The sequence below is a fragment of the Schistocerca piceifrons genome, chromosome 1 (genome assembly GCF_021461385.2).
Source record: "Schistocerca piceifrons isolate TAMUIC-IGC-003096 chromosome 1, iqSchPice1.1, whole genome shotgun sequence".
NCBI lineage: Eukaryota > Metazoa > Arthropoda > Insecta > Orthoptera > Acrididae > Schistocerca > Schistocerca piceifrons.
Window position 1 is genome coordinate 1165224732 of NC_060138.1, and position 17432 is coordinate 1165242163.

The window sequence follows — 17432 nt, forward strand, 5'->3', positions numbered from 1 at the left end:
ACAGCTAAGAACATAGCTTAAGGTTTGTCATAAGTAATGAAGACTTCATGTAAAAGACCAGCCTACACACAAATGTGCAACACCAAGGAAAACCATAAACAAATCTTTCATGTATTGCAGACAATGTTATAATATGTGATCTCTTACTATCAGATAAGAAATTACTTAGTTATACCCTGGCCAACAATGGTATACTGTCATTAATAGATGAAGTGAAAGTGAATTACAGCTAATTTACTGCCTTAAGACTTCAGTGATTGTTGGCAACAGGTTTCAAAGTCAATATTACTACAGATATAACTAAGTCTTTACTACAGATCAGAAATTGCATGTGAGAAATGCATTATGTCCAAACAATATTGTTTACTGTCAGAATGAGTTAGTAGCATATCTTGAATGATCCAGCAAAACATGCAATAGCTGCTGCTTTCTTTGCCTCCTTTTTGGTTTTACCTGTGGACAAACATTATATTAATACTCAGCAATTAAATTTCCATTTTTATGTCAACAATAAAATCTTATCAAATTTTAGGAATATAAACTTGAAGAATCTATTACTTACCCACACCACTGTAAGTCTTCCCATCAACAGTTACTGACATTGTAAATCTCTCATCTGGATGTGTGTGTTCCTGCCTAGCTTCAGTGAACTGTATTTCTGGTTTTAAATTATGTAATAAGAGAACAGGATGACAACCAGTTGGGTTTTCTGGAATTTTTTTCATGGGAGAATCTGCTGCCAGAACCAGAGGCTGTAACTGACATTAAGATTATACACAGGCACTGGAAAATGTTTTTCAAACATCAGATTTACAAAATGTCTGGCAATTCATTACTCACAGCAGATCAGCAAACTTCCAGGATAAAGCTGAAAAGGAAGAAAGCAGTGTGCTAGGTAGTGTTATGTGTAATATACCTGTCCAGCTGCTGCCACTGCATCCACCCTTGCTGGAGGTGGCAAAACTCGTTTCTGTTTACAAAAAGGAAGAGGTACATGTGTACCTTGACTCTGCCATTCAGTAAATAATTTGTACAGGGCAAATGAAGCCACATTTCCCCATGGCACATCATCCTCTGGGACTGGTGGCTTTCCCAATGCTTGTGCACTTTCAGCCATACTTCCATCATCAGAAACACCACTGCCAGCTGCATTGTTCACTTCCTGCTGCATGGGTTCAACAACTTCTGCATTATGCCGTTTCTGTGTTTTCACTGCTGCATCAAACATTCTTTCCAAAAGTAAGTCTTTTAGAGCTTTTTCAGCAGCATTTTGCTTAGCTATTGATTTGGATAAACCTCCACCTACATACACCTTCCCATCCACCTGCAAAATAAATTTTAGAATACTGTCAGACACACATGGCCGAGAAAAAAAAAAAAAAAAAAAAAAAAAAATAGTGTGAAAATTGATCAGTAGATGATGCTGTGTGTGTCAGAATACATAAAAACACCTGTTATGTGCATGACCCATTGAAGTTGTTATAAACATGCAGGATACACGGCTTTTCCTCCTTTCATGTCTGTGAAGTTTGCAATGATTGTCTCAATGCAGGACCGCACTCTGTTTGTATAGCTGTATTACATGAACGATGACTGCACACGTCACACTGCAGAAGTTCTGGACACTGAAGGGTTTGAAGAAAGACATTGGTCTGATGACTGCTGTGGGTCTGGAGAAAATGATTCGGAAATTAAAAAAGACTGGTTCTTTTGGTGTGCAACCTGGTAGAGGGAGAAAATGAACTGATTCAATGTCAGTGGAAGCAGTGGCCACAGCAGTTCGGGAGGAGATGAGTGGTGGTGTGCAAACGTGTAGTGCACGGAGAATTGCCTGAACATTGGACATACCTATGAGCACGGTGCATAAAATCTTATGAAACATCCTTCTTTGCTATCCACTGAAAATTATGCATGTGAACCAGTTGTTTCCTGTTGACCTACCAGCAAGAAAGACCTTTGGTTTAAAATTTCTTGCTTGCATGGAAGTGGACAATGATTGGCCATGGAAGATTTTGTGGATAGAGAAAGCCCACTTCCATCTGACAGGTTATGGCAATACACAGAATTGTTGAATATGAGCAACTGGTTCATACCAGTATCACTTCATCCCAAAAAGATCACTGCGTGGTGCAGGTTTACGGCATCTTTTATCATAGGGCCATATTTTTTCAGAGAGACAGGTGCTTCCGGTTCTGTTACCTGTAATGTAACTGGTAAGCACTATGAGAGTGTTTTGCACAACTACGTCATTCCAGCTCTTCAACAGCTTGGTGTGTGGATAGGATCATTTTTATGCAAGACGGCACAACTCTGCACATTGCAAAGCCAATGAAGCAACTGCTGAAGTGCCATTTCGGAAATGCTAGAATTCTCAGCCACTATTTCCCTACAGCCTGGCTGTCCCGATCACCTGATCTTAATCCATGTGACTTATGGCTGTGAGGCTATCTGAAAGATGTTATGTTCAGTGTTCTGATTGCAAACTTAGCTGTATTGAAGGCATGCATTGTGCAACATTCTGAATGTGACCCGAGAAACACTTCAATCAGTTGTGGAACATACTGTTTCTTGATTTCAACTTGTTGCAGAAAAACAGTGGACAGCATATTGAGCATGTTTTGCGCCAGTAGCTCTGAAATTAATAATCCAATCTGATTTTGATTGATGCTTTTTATGTGGTTTTTGGCCTCAGGACAGTTAAAAACCAGTTTTTCCCATCCAATATGATATGACCTTGGGGTGGTGGATGGGCTTACATAACTAACAGTGTCACACCTGAACACCCATGCACACTGAATAGTAAAGTTTGTTTGGTGTCAAACATACATCTTAGGCATTGTTGTACAAATCATTTGTCGTCAACCACTATTAAATTATGATGCTTACAGTGTGCCACCTATTGCTGCATTTTGTAATTATTTATTTTGCTTCTGGCATACATTTTCCCCTTTCTCCAACAATATTCTGTTACAATTTGATGTAATTCTGAGAAATGGTGTTATTTCTACAATGGTTTGAAAGTTTAACTCTAATTATAATCATCCTGCATATTAATGAATATATATTGCATTATACTGTGGACAGTCTAACATTACGGAAAAGGCACAATTTTAATTGCTATTTTTTCAAAGTGTCTTTTAATGATGGTAGAAGTTAACAGCAGGTTAAATGAAACAAACTAACCTGAATAGTACAACTAACTGAACTGGTGTTCTTCAGTTTCTCATAGAATATTTGTAACAAAACAATCCACAGTTGTTTTGCCAGTTGTTGGTGTCCAAAGGACACAACATTTCAGCAGTTTATCATGTAACTGTCATCAGGCTCAGTCATCAAAACATTGTGTCCTTTGGACAGCAGCAAGTGGCAGTATACCTATGGACTATTTTATTAACTGAACTGCAAATTGCAGTTGCACTTCACTGATAAAGTAGGTCAACAGCATTACCTGCTTCAGAAGACATTAATAACTCACTGGTGATTTGTCAGAACCATATAAAGAAGTTCTATTAGTTTCATATTAATATCTAGGACACTACTGGGACACACTTAAACAACAACCAAGATGATCCATTTTGGTTTATGTAAGACACAGGTGTAGTCTTTTGTAATTTTAAGAATTACAATATTAGTTTTCTCACAGTACTGCAACATTATACCAAAGGTTTGACTTATTCAGTTAATTTTAGTTTTATACTATTAACTTTTACTTCTTGTTCAATTTTCTTCCTCCTAAGCTGAAAATTTTTCCATTACATTTGTTGTACGTACAAATCAAAGAACCACCATACAAAATAAACCACATTATTGTTAGCACATATATAATCTTATCCCCCCCCCCCCCCATGAACCATGGACCTTGCCGTTGGTGGGGAGGCTTGCGTGCCTCAGCGATACAACCACAACGGAGGGGTATCTGTTGAGAGACCAGACAAACGTGTGGTTCCTGAAGAGGGGCAGCAGCCTTTTCAGTAGTTGCAAGGGCAACAGTCTGGATGATTGACTGATCTGGCCTTGTAACAATAACCAAAACGGCCTTGCTGTGCTGGTACTGCGAACGGCTGAAAGCAAGGGGAAACTACAGCCGTAATTTTTCCCGAGGGCATGCAGCTTTACTGTATGATTAAATGATGATGGCGTCCTCTTGGGTAAAATATTCCAGAGGTAAAATAGTCCCCCATTCGGATCTCCGGGCGGGGACTACTCAAGAGGATGTCGTTATCAGGAGAAAGAAAACTGGCGTTCTACGGATCGGAGCGTGGAATGTCAGATCCCTTAATCGGGCAGGTAGGTTAGAAAATTTAAAAACGGAAATGGATAGGTTAAAGTTAGATATAGTGGGAATTAGTGAAGTTCGGTGGTAGGAGGAACAAGACTTCTGGTCAGGTGACTACGGGGTTATAAACACAAAGTTAAATAGGGGTAATGCAGGAGTAGGTTTAATAATGAATAGGAAAATAGGAACGCGGGTAAGCTACTACAAACAGCTTAGTGAACGCATTATTGTGGCCAAGATAGACACAAAGCCCATGACTACTACAGTAGTACAAGTTTATATGCCAACTAGCTCTGCAGATGAAGAAATTGATGAAATGTATGACGAGATAAAAGAAATTATTCAGGTAGTGAAGGGAGACGAAAATTTATTGGTCATGGGTGACTGGAATTCGTCAGTAGGAAAAGGGAGAGAAGGAAACATAGTAGGTGAATATGGATTGGGGAGAAGAAATGAAAGAGGAAGCCGCCCTGTAGAATTTTGCACAGAGCATAACTTAATCATAGCTAACACTTGGTTCAAGAATCATAAAAGATGGTTGTATACCTGGAAAAATCCTGGAGATACTAAAAGGTATCAGATAGATTACATAATGGTAAGACAGAGATTTAGGAACCAGGTTTTAAATTTTAAGACATTTCCAGGGGCAGATGTGGATTCTGACCACAATCTATTGGTTATGAACTGCAGATTAAAACTGAAGAAACTGCAAAAAGGTGGGAATTTAAGGAGATGGGACCTGGATAAACCAAAAGAACCAGAGGTTGTACAGAGTTTCAGAGAGAGCATAAGGGAACAATTGACAGGAATGGGGGAAAGAAATACAGTAGGAAGAAGAACGGGTAGCTTTGAGGGATGAAATAATGAAGGCAGCAGAGGATCAAATAGGTAAAAAGATGAGGGCTAGTAGAAATCCTTGGGTAACAGAAGAAATATTGAATTTTATTGATGAAAGGAGAAAATATAAAAATGCAGTAAATGAAGCAGGCAAAAAGGAATACAAACGTCTCAAAAATGAGATCGACAGGAAGTGCAAAATGGATAAGCAGGGATGGCTAGAGGACAAATGTAAGGATGTAGAGGCTTTTCTCACTAGGGTAAGATAGATACTGCCTACAGGAAAATTAAAGAAACCTTTGGAGATAAGAGAACCACTTGTATGAACATCAAGAGCTCAGATGGAAACCCAGTTCTAAGCAAAGAAGGGAAAGCAGAAAGGTGGAAGGAGTATATAGAGGGTCTATACAAGGGCGATGTACTTGAGGACAATATTATGGAAATGGAAGAGGATGTAGATGAAGATGAAATGGGAGATACGATATTGCGTGAAGAGTTTGACAGAGCACTGAAAGACCTGAGTCGAAACGAGGCCCCCAGAGTAGACAACATTCCATTGGAACTACTGACGGCCTTGGGAGAGCCAGTCCTGACAAAACTACCATCTGGTGAGTAAGATGTATGAAACAGGTGAAATACCCTCACACTTCAAGAAGAATATAATAATTCCAATCCCAAAGAAAGCAGGTGTTGACAGATGTGAAAATTACCGGACAATCAGTTTAATAATCCACAGCTGCAAAATACTAACATGAATTCTTTACAGACGAATGGAAAAACTAGTAGAAGCCGGCCTCGGGGAAGATCAGTTTGGATTCCGTAGAAATACTGGAACACGTGAGGCAATACTGACCTTACGACTTATCTTAGAAGAAAGATTAAGGAAAGGCAAACCTACGTTTCTAGCATTTGTAGACTTAGAGAAAGCTTTTGACAATGTTGACTGGAATACTCTCTTTCAAATTCTAAAGGTGGCAGGGGTAAAATACAGGGAGCGAAAGGCTATTTATAATTTGTACAGAAACCAGATGGCAGTTATAAGAGTCGAGGGACATGAAAGGGAAGCAGCGGTTGGGAAGGGAGTAAGACAGGGTTGTAGCCTCTCCCCGATGTTATTCAATCTGTATATTGAGCAAGCAGTAAAGGAAACAAAAGAAAAATCCATGGAGAAGAAATAAAAACTTTGAGGTTCGCCGATGACATTGTAATTCTGTCAGAGACAGCAAAGGACTTGGAAGAGCAGTTGAACGGAATGGATTGTGTCTTGAAGGGAGGATATAAGATGAACATCAACAAAAGCAAAACGAGGATAATGGAATGTAGTCGAATTAAGTCGGGTGATGTTGAGGGTATTAGATTAGGAAATGAGACACTTAAAGTAGTAAAGGAGTTTTGCTATTTGGGGAGCAAAATAACCGATGATGGTCGAAGTAGAGAGGATATAAAATGTTGACTGGCAATGGCAAGGAAAGCGTTTCTGAAGAAGAGAAATTTGTTAACATCGAGTATAGATTTAAGTGTCAGGAAGTCATTTCTGAAAGTATTTGTATGGAGTGTAGCCATGTATGGAAGTGAAACATGGACGGTAAATAGTTTGGACAAGAAGAGAATAGAAGCTTTCGAAATGTGGTGCTACAGAAGAATGCTGAAGATTAGATGGGTAGATCACATAACTAATGAGGTACTGAATAGGATTGGGGAGAAGAGGAGTTTGTGGCACAACTTGACCAGAAGAAGGGATCGGTTGGTAGGACATGTTCTGAGGCATCAAGGGATCACCAATTTAGTATTGGAGGGCATCGTGGTGGGTAAAAATCGTAGGGGGAGACCAAGAGATGAATACACTAAACAGATTCAGAAGGATGTAGGTTGCAGTAGGTACTGGGAGATGAAGAAGCTTGCACAGGATAGAGTAGCATGGAGAGCTGCATCAAACCAGTCTCAGGACTGAAGACCACAACAACAACATATAATCTTATAGCTGCACTATATTTAATTAAAAAAGTGTAACTCAAGTATGTTGGCATTGGATATATAAAAAGTGAACACTAACCTCAGCACTAACAACAAACATAGTTTGTGTTAGAGCATTTTTATACTCGTGAAATGTAAAGTTTATTCCAGCTTTCAGTTCACGCAGAACCGTAATGGCATTCTTTGGGTGCAACAGCTTCCTCAGTCGTGCATTCTGTTTTCTTTTTCTTAACTTCTTTTTCAACTGAACTATGATTGAAAGAAAAGCTTTAAATTAGTTTTTAATTTTTCAGGGTGCACAGCAAACTTTTATAACCACAAGATTATATCAATTCAACACAGTTTTTGGAAAGGCTAATTTTTACGACTGTCCACATTAAGTTGTTACGGTTATTAAAAAGATTAAAACTGATACATGACATCACTAAGTTATATTTCTATTCTTTGGGGTGGATGAGGAATTTATTACTACTAGACAAGGCAAACCCTAGGCCCAGATGACAAAATTACGTACAGCCACTTTCCAGTTCACATTATTACCTCCACAGTGCAAGCACAGAAAATGATCACAGATACTGCATTTGTGAGTATCTGCAACAGCTTGCTGTGAACCTAGTTAAATTTATTGACAATGAGTAGGGAAAGGAGTGGTAGCTTTGACAAAATGTGAAAGCAAAGCGTTGAAATTTAGCAACTTACTGGTTTGCAAATTTTAGGGGCAGATACATGGTGCCAAGCAGGCTGACAAAGTACCTAGCCCAGAGTAGAAATAAACTGTACATGGCTATCCCATTAGTTATTTATTTACTTATTTTTTATCCTTGGATCACTTTTGGTAGAAATATTGGATACATCAATGTATTTTAGCAGCACCACCGTTTAGGATAGGTAAAGTTAGTTTTGTGCAATATTCTGAGCACAAATTACAGCCAAGTGTGGACCGGATTGCAGTGAGTTACACATACCAACATTTTCCAAGTAGGATAGAGGCCACAGGGCTATCAAATTGCTGAAAGAGTATACATAGTGGTTTTGCATGCCACAAATCACAGGCAGAAGGGGCCCACTGGCCAACCTAGTGCGTTATGAGTACGTGACGCGAAGGGGCGCATATGGCAAAACAAAGGCACACAGCCACTTACAAATAGATGCGGGTTTCTAACAGGATTCATTCAAGTGTGGCAGCTCTCCTGGATGGCAGGGCGTGTCACCACACCAGCTACACCCAGCAACAGATGGGGGCACCAGCATTCCAGTCCAAGGCGGGTCGCTGGTTCAACCATCTGAGGTTGATGCGGGGTCTGTAGCCAGCCAGTGGCAAGACACTACACGGCTCGCTAACATGGGCAGATGTCCTGGCTTCCAACACACACCGGAGGCATGCTGAGGCCAGGTTGTGGGCACTTGTCGCGATCTCAGCCATGCCGGTGACGATGCCGAGTCGGCAGGGACACAGACCGCCGAGTCGATTGCCGCCATCCTGACGATGCCACTACTCCACTGGCATACAAAGCCAACACACACTGTGAAGTGGTATCCGCACCATTGCAGGACCCGGTGATGCAGACCGAGGGGAACGCAGTGCTCTAGTTGGAAAAAATGAAGCACTTGGAAAGTTCAGACGAGTCTTAATATGGTGCCTTCTACCTCTTCACACTACATTTGGTGTTGCTGTTACATTTGTGGCAAAAGTTGCCACTATATTTAGTGACAGAATAGCAGACATTGTCTGTCCAGTACAACGTTCGACCCCAATGCCCGCATTACATTCACAAGATGTGGCGAGTTTTGACCAGTTTTCTTTTGAATATTGGACATTTCCTTGCCTTTTTCTGTTTTTGAGAATGGCTCATGGCAGGCCATTTTAGATGTTTTGCATAGGCATATTATTATTTTTTTGTCAGAATAAGTGTTAGTGTATTTAGGGCAGTAATCTTTATTTTTTTCGTGGCATTTAATTACCTTTGTATTGGTTTGAGTATGTTACCGAGTATGATGATACTGAAGCATAGGGAGTTGGGTTATTCTTGTACTTAAATGTTTTGTTTCAGGACTAATTGGGAACAAAAGCAACAAAATGGCAGAGTCAGAGATGCGAGGTACGTCTGAACCCAAACCGGTATGGATTTTGTTGGAAGAAGTAGCACAATTGACAGCGGACAATACACAGTTGAGAAATGAATTAATATCTAGAAGCGAGCGGGAAACCGCATCTGATCAGTCGTTGTTGCCTAGGGTGCAGGAGATTGATCCGGCTGCCGCGAGTTAGATTATTCCATTTTCTGGCAAGGCATCTGAGGATGTGCGTTCATTTGTGGTGGGCTTGGAGGCTTCAGCAGTGATGAATGTTCGGTCTGATGAGCAGTTGTTACATATAGCCAAGATTAGATTAACGGGTGAAGCAAAAACATATGTAAGGTGTGTTCTGAGGCCTTAAGGAAGGCAGGTCAGTTTAAGAAGGTAAAGGAAGGGCTTTTACAAATGTACAAAAAAAAAAAAAAAAAAAAAAAAAAAACAGAATAGCACTCAATACTTTAGAGAGAGGTTAAGTAAAATGTCAAAGAGACAGGGGGAGACAGTGGAGAAATTTGCGGACAGGATAATTGAAACTAATGAGTATACTTACGAGCTGGGTCCGAGCGATGAAGCAAATAGTAGGCTGAGCAAAGGGCACTTGATGAATTTTTTAGAGGGTTACCGGTGTGTAGGTCATGGAAACTGCGTGAAGGGACTCCAAAAGATTTGTATTCGGCCATTCAGCTGGCAATTCAATGTGAGGAAACAGACGTCGCAACAGGGGTACGCAAGAGGCAAACAGTGTTTACAGTGGATGTGAAATGTTTTAAGTGTGGTTGTATGGGACATGTGCAGAGGCAATGTACCTAGTCACTGAGGAATAAAGGAAGGGGAAGTTGGAGAAGTGGAGATAGGAGAGGTGTAAAGTGGTAGAGGGGGCCCAAGACCCACCTAAGTGAACTCCCATTTAATTTCAATGCTATGAATACATATGCTGAGGTGGAATGTTCAGGGGTTGGATCCATATGAACTAAACAGTTTAAGATGTTGTTGGACACAGGGGCTCAAGTGTCAGTGGCTACTAGGGATATAATGGGATGAAGAAAGTTAGACCCATCACGTTATAGGTTGCGTGGAGTGGGGGATAAGGTGGTCACACCTTTGGGGTTGGTGACAGTTGACTTTCGAATAGAGAAAGTCTGATTTAATGCATGCATGGAAGTAGTACCATGGGTAAGAGAGGGCTACGACATGATCCTAGGAGTAGATTTCTTGCATCAACATCATGCCAAAATTGACCTTGGACAATGAACTGTGAACTTGGTGGAATGTTATTTCATCTAGGGGAAACTGTTGTCAATGCAGAGCAGTCGCAAGGGGTGTTCAACTTAATGGACAAACCAATTTAACCACGTACATTAGCATTAAGGCTTAATTCACATGTGTGTGTGTGTCTAGTGGCACGGGGAAGTTGCTTTGGGTAAGTGTGGAGTCAAATCTACCTGTGAGTACAGTATGTGTTATTGAACCATAGGATGATAATGAAGTTTTGGGTTCACTGGCTTCTTTCATGAAATGTAGCGTTGTACGCGTACAGGAGAGAAACGACGGGTGAGTAGTTCCCATGAACGTGGAAAATTTTAGCGCTGTAGACGCGAATTTGAGGAAAGGAGCTGTAGTAGCAAATTTAGATGTGCTTGATGACAAAGACTGCTTTTCGAGAGGTAGGCAAAGCGATCAACCACTAACTGCCAAAAGAACTGCATTGCATGACAAAATTAAGCATTTGAGATGAGGAGGAGGAGGAGGAGGAGAAGGAGATCATATGGAAGAATTATTGTGGGAATTTAAGGATTTGTTTCTTCCACAAGGGCCATTACCAGCAACTCCATTAGTTCAACATAGGATACCAACAGGGAATGAAGCACCTGTTTACCATAAACCATACAGAATACCAAGGTATTTGCATCCGATTGTGGAGGATCTCATTGATCAGCAGCTTGCGAACAGTATTATAGAGCATAGTGATAGTTACTGGAGAGTGGGCATTGTCATTGTGCCTAAAAATCTATGGATGGAACCAAAAATACAGATTCTGTTGTGACTACTGATACCTCAATAATGAGACAGGAATGGGCACATACCCTATTCCAAACATATCAGAGACTTTGGATTACTTAGGACATTGCCAGTACTTTCCTACGATGGATTTTACGAGTGGTTGTAATCAGTTACATGTGGCTCCAGAGGATCGTCCAAAAACTGCTTTCTCTACTCCTGGAGGCCATTACCAGTAAATTAGAATACCATTTGGTTTGAAAAACGCTCTGGCATTGTTTCAGAGGTTGCTAGACAGTGTCTTGAGGGGGTTTGAAACCAAGGCAGTTTCTGGTCTATTTAGATGACAGTGTTTTTAAGTAGTATGGAGCAACATAGACAGTGGTTAAGGGAAGACTTTATGAGGTTAAGAGAAGCTCGTTTGACATTGAGCCTGGAGAAGTGTCATTTTGCATTAGAAGAAGAAAAGTATTTGAGTCATTATCAGTAAGGACTGAGCGTGAACAGACCCGAGGTTGGTACAAGCTGAAAGGGATTTTCTGGAACCAAAAACAGTAAAGGAAGTGCAGTCAGTCATCGGATTCTGCAATTTCTATCGAAAGTTCGTGAAGGGATTTTCAGATTTAGCACAGCTGTTGACGCGATTGTTACAGAAGGGTGTGGCAAAAATAGAAGTCATATGTTATGACCTAGCAGTAAGGCAAGAATTACAGGATGCAGACAATGATTTTAAATTATACTGGACATAGCCACAGTTTAATGTGTACAATGGTCTTCTGTGCAGGTAAATGAAGTTAGGGCCAAGGGTAGTAGTACCAGTGGAGTTGGGAATGAGGTTTTAAAGGAAGCACATGATCACATGTTATCTGGTCATGGAGAGCTTAGAGCAACGAATAGGAGAGTGGTGGAGAGGTAGAACAGTAGATGTGGATCAGTATGTCAAGAATTGTATACCATGTGCGCAGAGAGAAGATTTGAGCTGGAAACAGATACAGCTACAGCTATTACCAGAAGTGGCATGTCCATTCTCTGTGCTGGGGATTGATGTCTTAGGATCTTTCAGGTGAACACCATCAGGGAACAGATTCATTCTGACAATAATAGACCATTTTCCGAGGTATGTGGAGATGGTGGCTATACCAAATCAACAGGCAGCAGTTGTTGCCATAGCATTAGTAAACAATTGGATTTTGAAGTCTGGTGTACCAGAGACAATTACTGCCCAAGGGATCAAATTCATGTCAGATTTAATGAAGGAACTGTGTAAATTGTTGAATGTAAAGAAGTTGAGGACGAGGTCATTGCATCCACAGGCCAACAGAGGGACAGGACAGATACACAGAACAATCAGGAATATGCTGAGTTTTTATTTGGATTCTCATCATCATTTGGACGAGTATTTGAAGCATGTTGTATGCACATACAATGCAAAAGTCCATACAAATACCGATTTGTCTCCATATGAGGTAGTGTACGGGCGAAAAATGCCGTCACCATTTGATTTGGTGAGGCTACAGAAAGGAAGGACCGGTGAATCACTACGTCAATTTGCAAGGACAATTCGAGATGTTTGGAAACTAATACAAAAGGCAAATGCAAAGGCTTTGGAAAGGCAGGAAGACGCAGTGGAGCATAAAGGAAGTTTACCGCAGTATAGAGTGTGTCAGTGGGTAATGCTGTCCAGCCCCTATATGCAAAATGAAGAAGTGCCTCACGAGGTATCAAGGGCCATACCAACTTGTTGAAATCACATACCAACTTGTTGAAATCACATACCAACTTGTTGAAATCACATCCCCCATTTCTGTTAAGCTTCAGCTGCCAACTGGAACAATGATAGTACACATTGGGTAGTTATGGCCATTTAAGGGTTGCCCAGATGTGATCCCAGGCGTGTCACAGGAAGGAAAGATGAAGAAAGAGAGCGTGCAGAGAGGTGCTAAGCACAGAAAAAACCAGGAAGATAGAGTACAGCATGAAGTACCATATGCTTTGTGATCCAGAAAGTAGAAGCAAGCTGTTTTGAATCGGGAGAATTTTCAGAAGCGAAATGTATAGAGCTCGAGGGGAGTGCAATTTTAATCAATGGAACTGCATGTAACATAATAGGACCAACCTTCCACCTGCCAGCGTCAATTTCAGCAGTCACGCAGTTGAATGTTATGCAGCCACAGCTATACTGGCCAGAAACCACTTTAGAGTTTTTGCCAAAGCAGAATCTGACCTCGTTAAATCGAACTATGGAGCCAGGTCTGTTGCGATCCATAGAGCAAGAGCAGCACATATCAGCCCAACAGCTTGTGCAACATGTCCTTCAGTATAGGGAAAAGCAACGGCAAATAATGATCATTTCGAGCACCTCTGTGCCAAGTGTCTTTGCAGCCTTAACTTTGTAATGAGTTGTTTTCTTTCTGATCAGACAGAGAGCTAATCCCAAGAGGGTACCAAGGGTAGTTGAAGTCCCAGTCAATTGGATACCGAGGATGCGAGATGATTAGGTAAGGGGTTGATCGAGCAGGGGTCGTCCAGTACGGAATTTTTATGTTTTGTTTCATGTCATGGTTTTAAGGGGCACTAGACCACATTTAAGCTTTCTAATAGTAAGGAAATATGCCATAGGTGCTGACCCAAACAAATTAAGAGTTAGTTAAGGGTTGACCTGGGGACCAAGTTTTTACGAAGAGGGGAATAATGTAGCAGCACCACTGTTTAGGTTAGGGAAAGTTAGTTTTGTGCAATATTCTGAGCACAAGTTACAGCCAGGTGCAGGCCGGAATGCAGTGAGTTACGCATACCAACAGTTGCGATGTAGAATAGAGGCCACAGGGCCATCAAATTGCTGGGAGAGTATACTTAGCAGTTTTGCATGTCGCAAATCACTGGCAGAAGGGGCCCACTGGCCCAACTAGCGTGTTACGAGTACGTGACGCGAAGCAGTGCGTATGACAGAACAGAGGTGCATCGCTACATATAAGTAGGTGCGAGTTTCTAACAAGATTCATTCAAGTGTGGCAGCTCTCCTGGACGGCAGGGCATGTCACACCACCAGCTACGCACAGCAAGAGATGGGGTGCCAGCATTTCAGTCCACTGCAGGCCGGTGGTTTGTCCCTCTGAGGCCGACGCAGGGTCCATAGCCAGCCAGCGGTGGCCCACTTCACAGCTCGCTACCACGGGCAGGCATCCTGGCTTCCAACACATGCCAGAGGCAACCCAAGGTGAGGGCCATAGATTCTGACCCCGGATCATGGGCACTTGTCGCCGCGGTCTCAGCCATGGCGGCGAGAACCACGCAGCTGGCCGTCTGCGGCTCACACCGAGCAGCGCCGAGTCGGCAGGGATGCAGACTGCTGAGTCAACTGCTGGCATCCTGACAAAACCACTATTCTGCTGGCATACAAGGCCGACACACAGTGCATGCACGGGTCGCTGAGACTGCCATTCCGTGCCAAGCCGTTTCGCAGACGGCGAAGTTGTGTCAGCATTGCGGGATTGCGGGACCTGGTGACGCAGACCGAGGGAAACATGGCACTGTAGTTGGAAACACCAAATCACTTGGAAAGCTTGGACGAGTCTTAATATGGTGCCTTCTACCTCTTTCCACTACATTTGGTATTGCTGTTACATTCGGTGGCAGACGTTGCCACTACAATATACAGGAGTGTATTACAAAGTGCGTGGTAACCAGTTAAAAGCATGGATATATACAATTTTTCTAACATTAAGATTTTACACCATAGATGTAAAATTACACATATCAGAGCATTAAGAAGAATATACACAATTGTGCTTACATACAGTGACAGAACAGTGTCTTTATGTTCTTTATGTGGAGTTTCCAGATGAAACTCTTCTTTAAGAATTTGAACACTTACATATAAGATACTCCTTTACACTGTTGCACTTTTATCTAAGAACTCCCTTACATTGCAACAAGCTGAGACCAGATGACCTTTTAGTTTTTGTTTGGAATCAGACAATGTTTTTAAGATCCTGATACTGCTTGTTTGTTTTACAAGGATTGCTCACAAAATAATGCACCACATTTCTTTCTCCAACAATTCTTTACTGAACATAATGAGAATTGGCCACACAAAACAATGGTGTTTTATCTACACACACTATTTTTCCACACAATCTCCATTCCATTCTATGGCCTTCATCCAGTGCGAAATAAGGGCTTGTATACACTGTCAGTACCAATCCTTGCCCTGGTGGCAGAGCCAGTGCCTCACTGTGTAAATCACCACCTAATCATACTCAATATGTCTTCCACCAATTGCAGCCTTTAATGGTGAATGACATCAGCTCGCTGCTACATGTCAGGTATGACAGCAGTGGAGCGTCTCCCTAACGTGGAGCTTCGCTGAACTGCCTTCTGATGACCTCACCCTCCATGCCCAGCGACTAATTGTAGTTATGCTGATACCAGATGCTCCATGGACCATGCACAAGTGTTTGTGAATATTCCCCACAGTTTTTTCTCTGCAGTGATAAATTCACTGATGGCACGTTGCTTGTAACATACATCATTTTGAAACTGTCCTGCAGCTATTCTACATCAGAAGTGACAAACTTGGCACAATCCCTCAGGAGACTTCAAATAAATACATAACATTTCACATCCGTAGCATTGATTTCGGCTGGAAAAAAAAAAGAATGCTGTGTGTTACTTTCTGGGCAACCCTCATACAACACATATCCAGCTATTTTAGGTTCTTTGTAGCTTAAGTCTATTTGAATACATGTGGTGATTATCTTTACACCTAGTACTGTAGTTCTGTAAATTTTTGTTGATCAAAGCTGTACAGTTTTATTTTTAGGTACATAATTGTTTCATGTATGTACAGAGAGAGTATGTACACTGTCAGTATCTGCAGTTATTAGAATTTATTTCTGCAGAACAGTCTAGATGACAGATTCCAATGCACCTAATCACTTTATTTTGGAGTTTAAATAATCTGTTTTTGTGTATATTAGCTGCTCTACGCCACACAGGTATACAGTAAGAGACATGTGGATAAATTAGGGCATAATACATTTTTAACAAAGTGTCCTGATCAACAGTGTGACTTTTTCCTCATGAGAAGTATATTTTTGAGCATATTTCATCTATGAGTCTCCCATGTCATGAGAACCCCAGAAACTTACTGCAACGAACTTTTGAAAGGCTGGAGTCCCCAAGCTTGATATCAAGATCATCTGCTTTGACTGAGTTTGTTTCGCTTCCATTTATGGAAAGGTTGCACCCCAAAAATGTGTGTTTCACCTATCCATCTCTAAACATGTCCTGGTTTCAAGGTCCTTTGTAGATTTACTTGTGATTAGTAGAGATGTGTCATCAGCATAAATAATCACTGTGTCATTTACAGCTTCTGGCATATCATTTACATACAGAATAAAAAGTAATGGTCCCAATATCAAACCTTGGGGTGCACCACATTTTACCTATTTGAATGCTGAGAACACATTTTCCAGTCTGTTGCCATTTCTATATTTTTATCTCTATGCATTGTTGCCTATTTTTGATAAGTGTTTTGATAATATTGTTTGCTCTGCCTCTTATACTGGTTTAGTTTTTTTAACAGGACTCTGTGACAAGAGCTTTTGATAGGTAAGGAATAAACTACATACTTGTTCCTGTTTCTCCAGTGTCCCGATTACATAAGCTGTGAAATATGCCACTGCTGCGTTTGTAGATCGACCCTTTGTGAAACCATGTTATGCTCTATTTATTATGTTCTGTTTCTGTAAGAAATTTACTATGCTGTCTTATGGCTATTTCTACAATTTTAGACAGTACAGATATGATTGTAATAGGTTTGTAATTGCTGGGCTTCCCTTTGTCTCCTCCTTTATATATGGAAATTACTTTTGTTTTCTTTAGAAAATTTGGAAATATCCCTTCCTGCAGTGTTTGATTTATAAAGAATGTGAGAGGTTTACTTATGTATTTAGAAACACACTTATTTTAAGGGATATGCAATCCAGTCCATCTGAATTTTTCTTTTTTAAGGATCTAATATTTATGACTTATGACTCATGACTCATCTGTAGGCAAAAGGAATATACAATGTTACCATATTATCATAACATTTAGTATAAGTAAGAGAGAGATGATTGTCACAACAAGAAAGAAGGAGAGAGGAACAACTGGAATAACAATGGGTGAGGAACGATTGAGGAGAGGAGAGTTTCAAGCACTTAGGAAACCTGATACAAGAAGACAGAAAAAACGACAGAAATAAATGAGCGGGGGAGAAAATCAGAAG

General features: G+C 41.0%; 1 protein-coding gene across 1 annotated transcript in view; it reads right to left on the minus strand.

Annotated features, from left to right (window-relative positions):
• Positions 1–379: 379 nt before the first annotated feature.
• The window catches only part of LOC124778855 (double-stranded RNA-specific editase Adar-like), a 29104-nt gene continuing 12051 nt past the window's right edge, over positions 380–17432 (minus strand). The window contains exons 2-5 of the mRNA XM_047253672.1: positions 7167–7336; positions 944–1324; positions 563–752; positions 380–453 (exon numbers count right to left, since the gene is read on the minus strand). Coding sequence (XP_047109628.1) covers positions 380–453; positions 563–752; positions 944–1324; positions 7167–7336 — 815 coding nt within the window. The remainder of the gene's footprint in view (positions 454–562; positions 753–943; positions 1325–7166; positions 7337–17432) is intronic.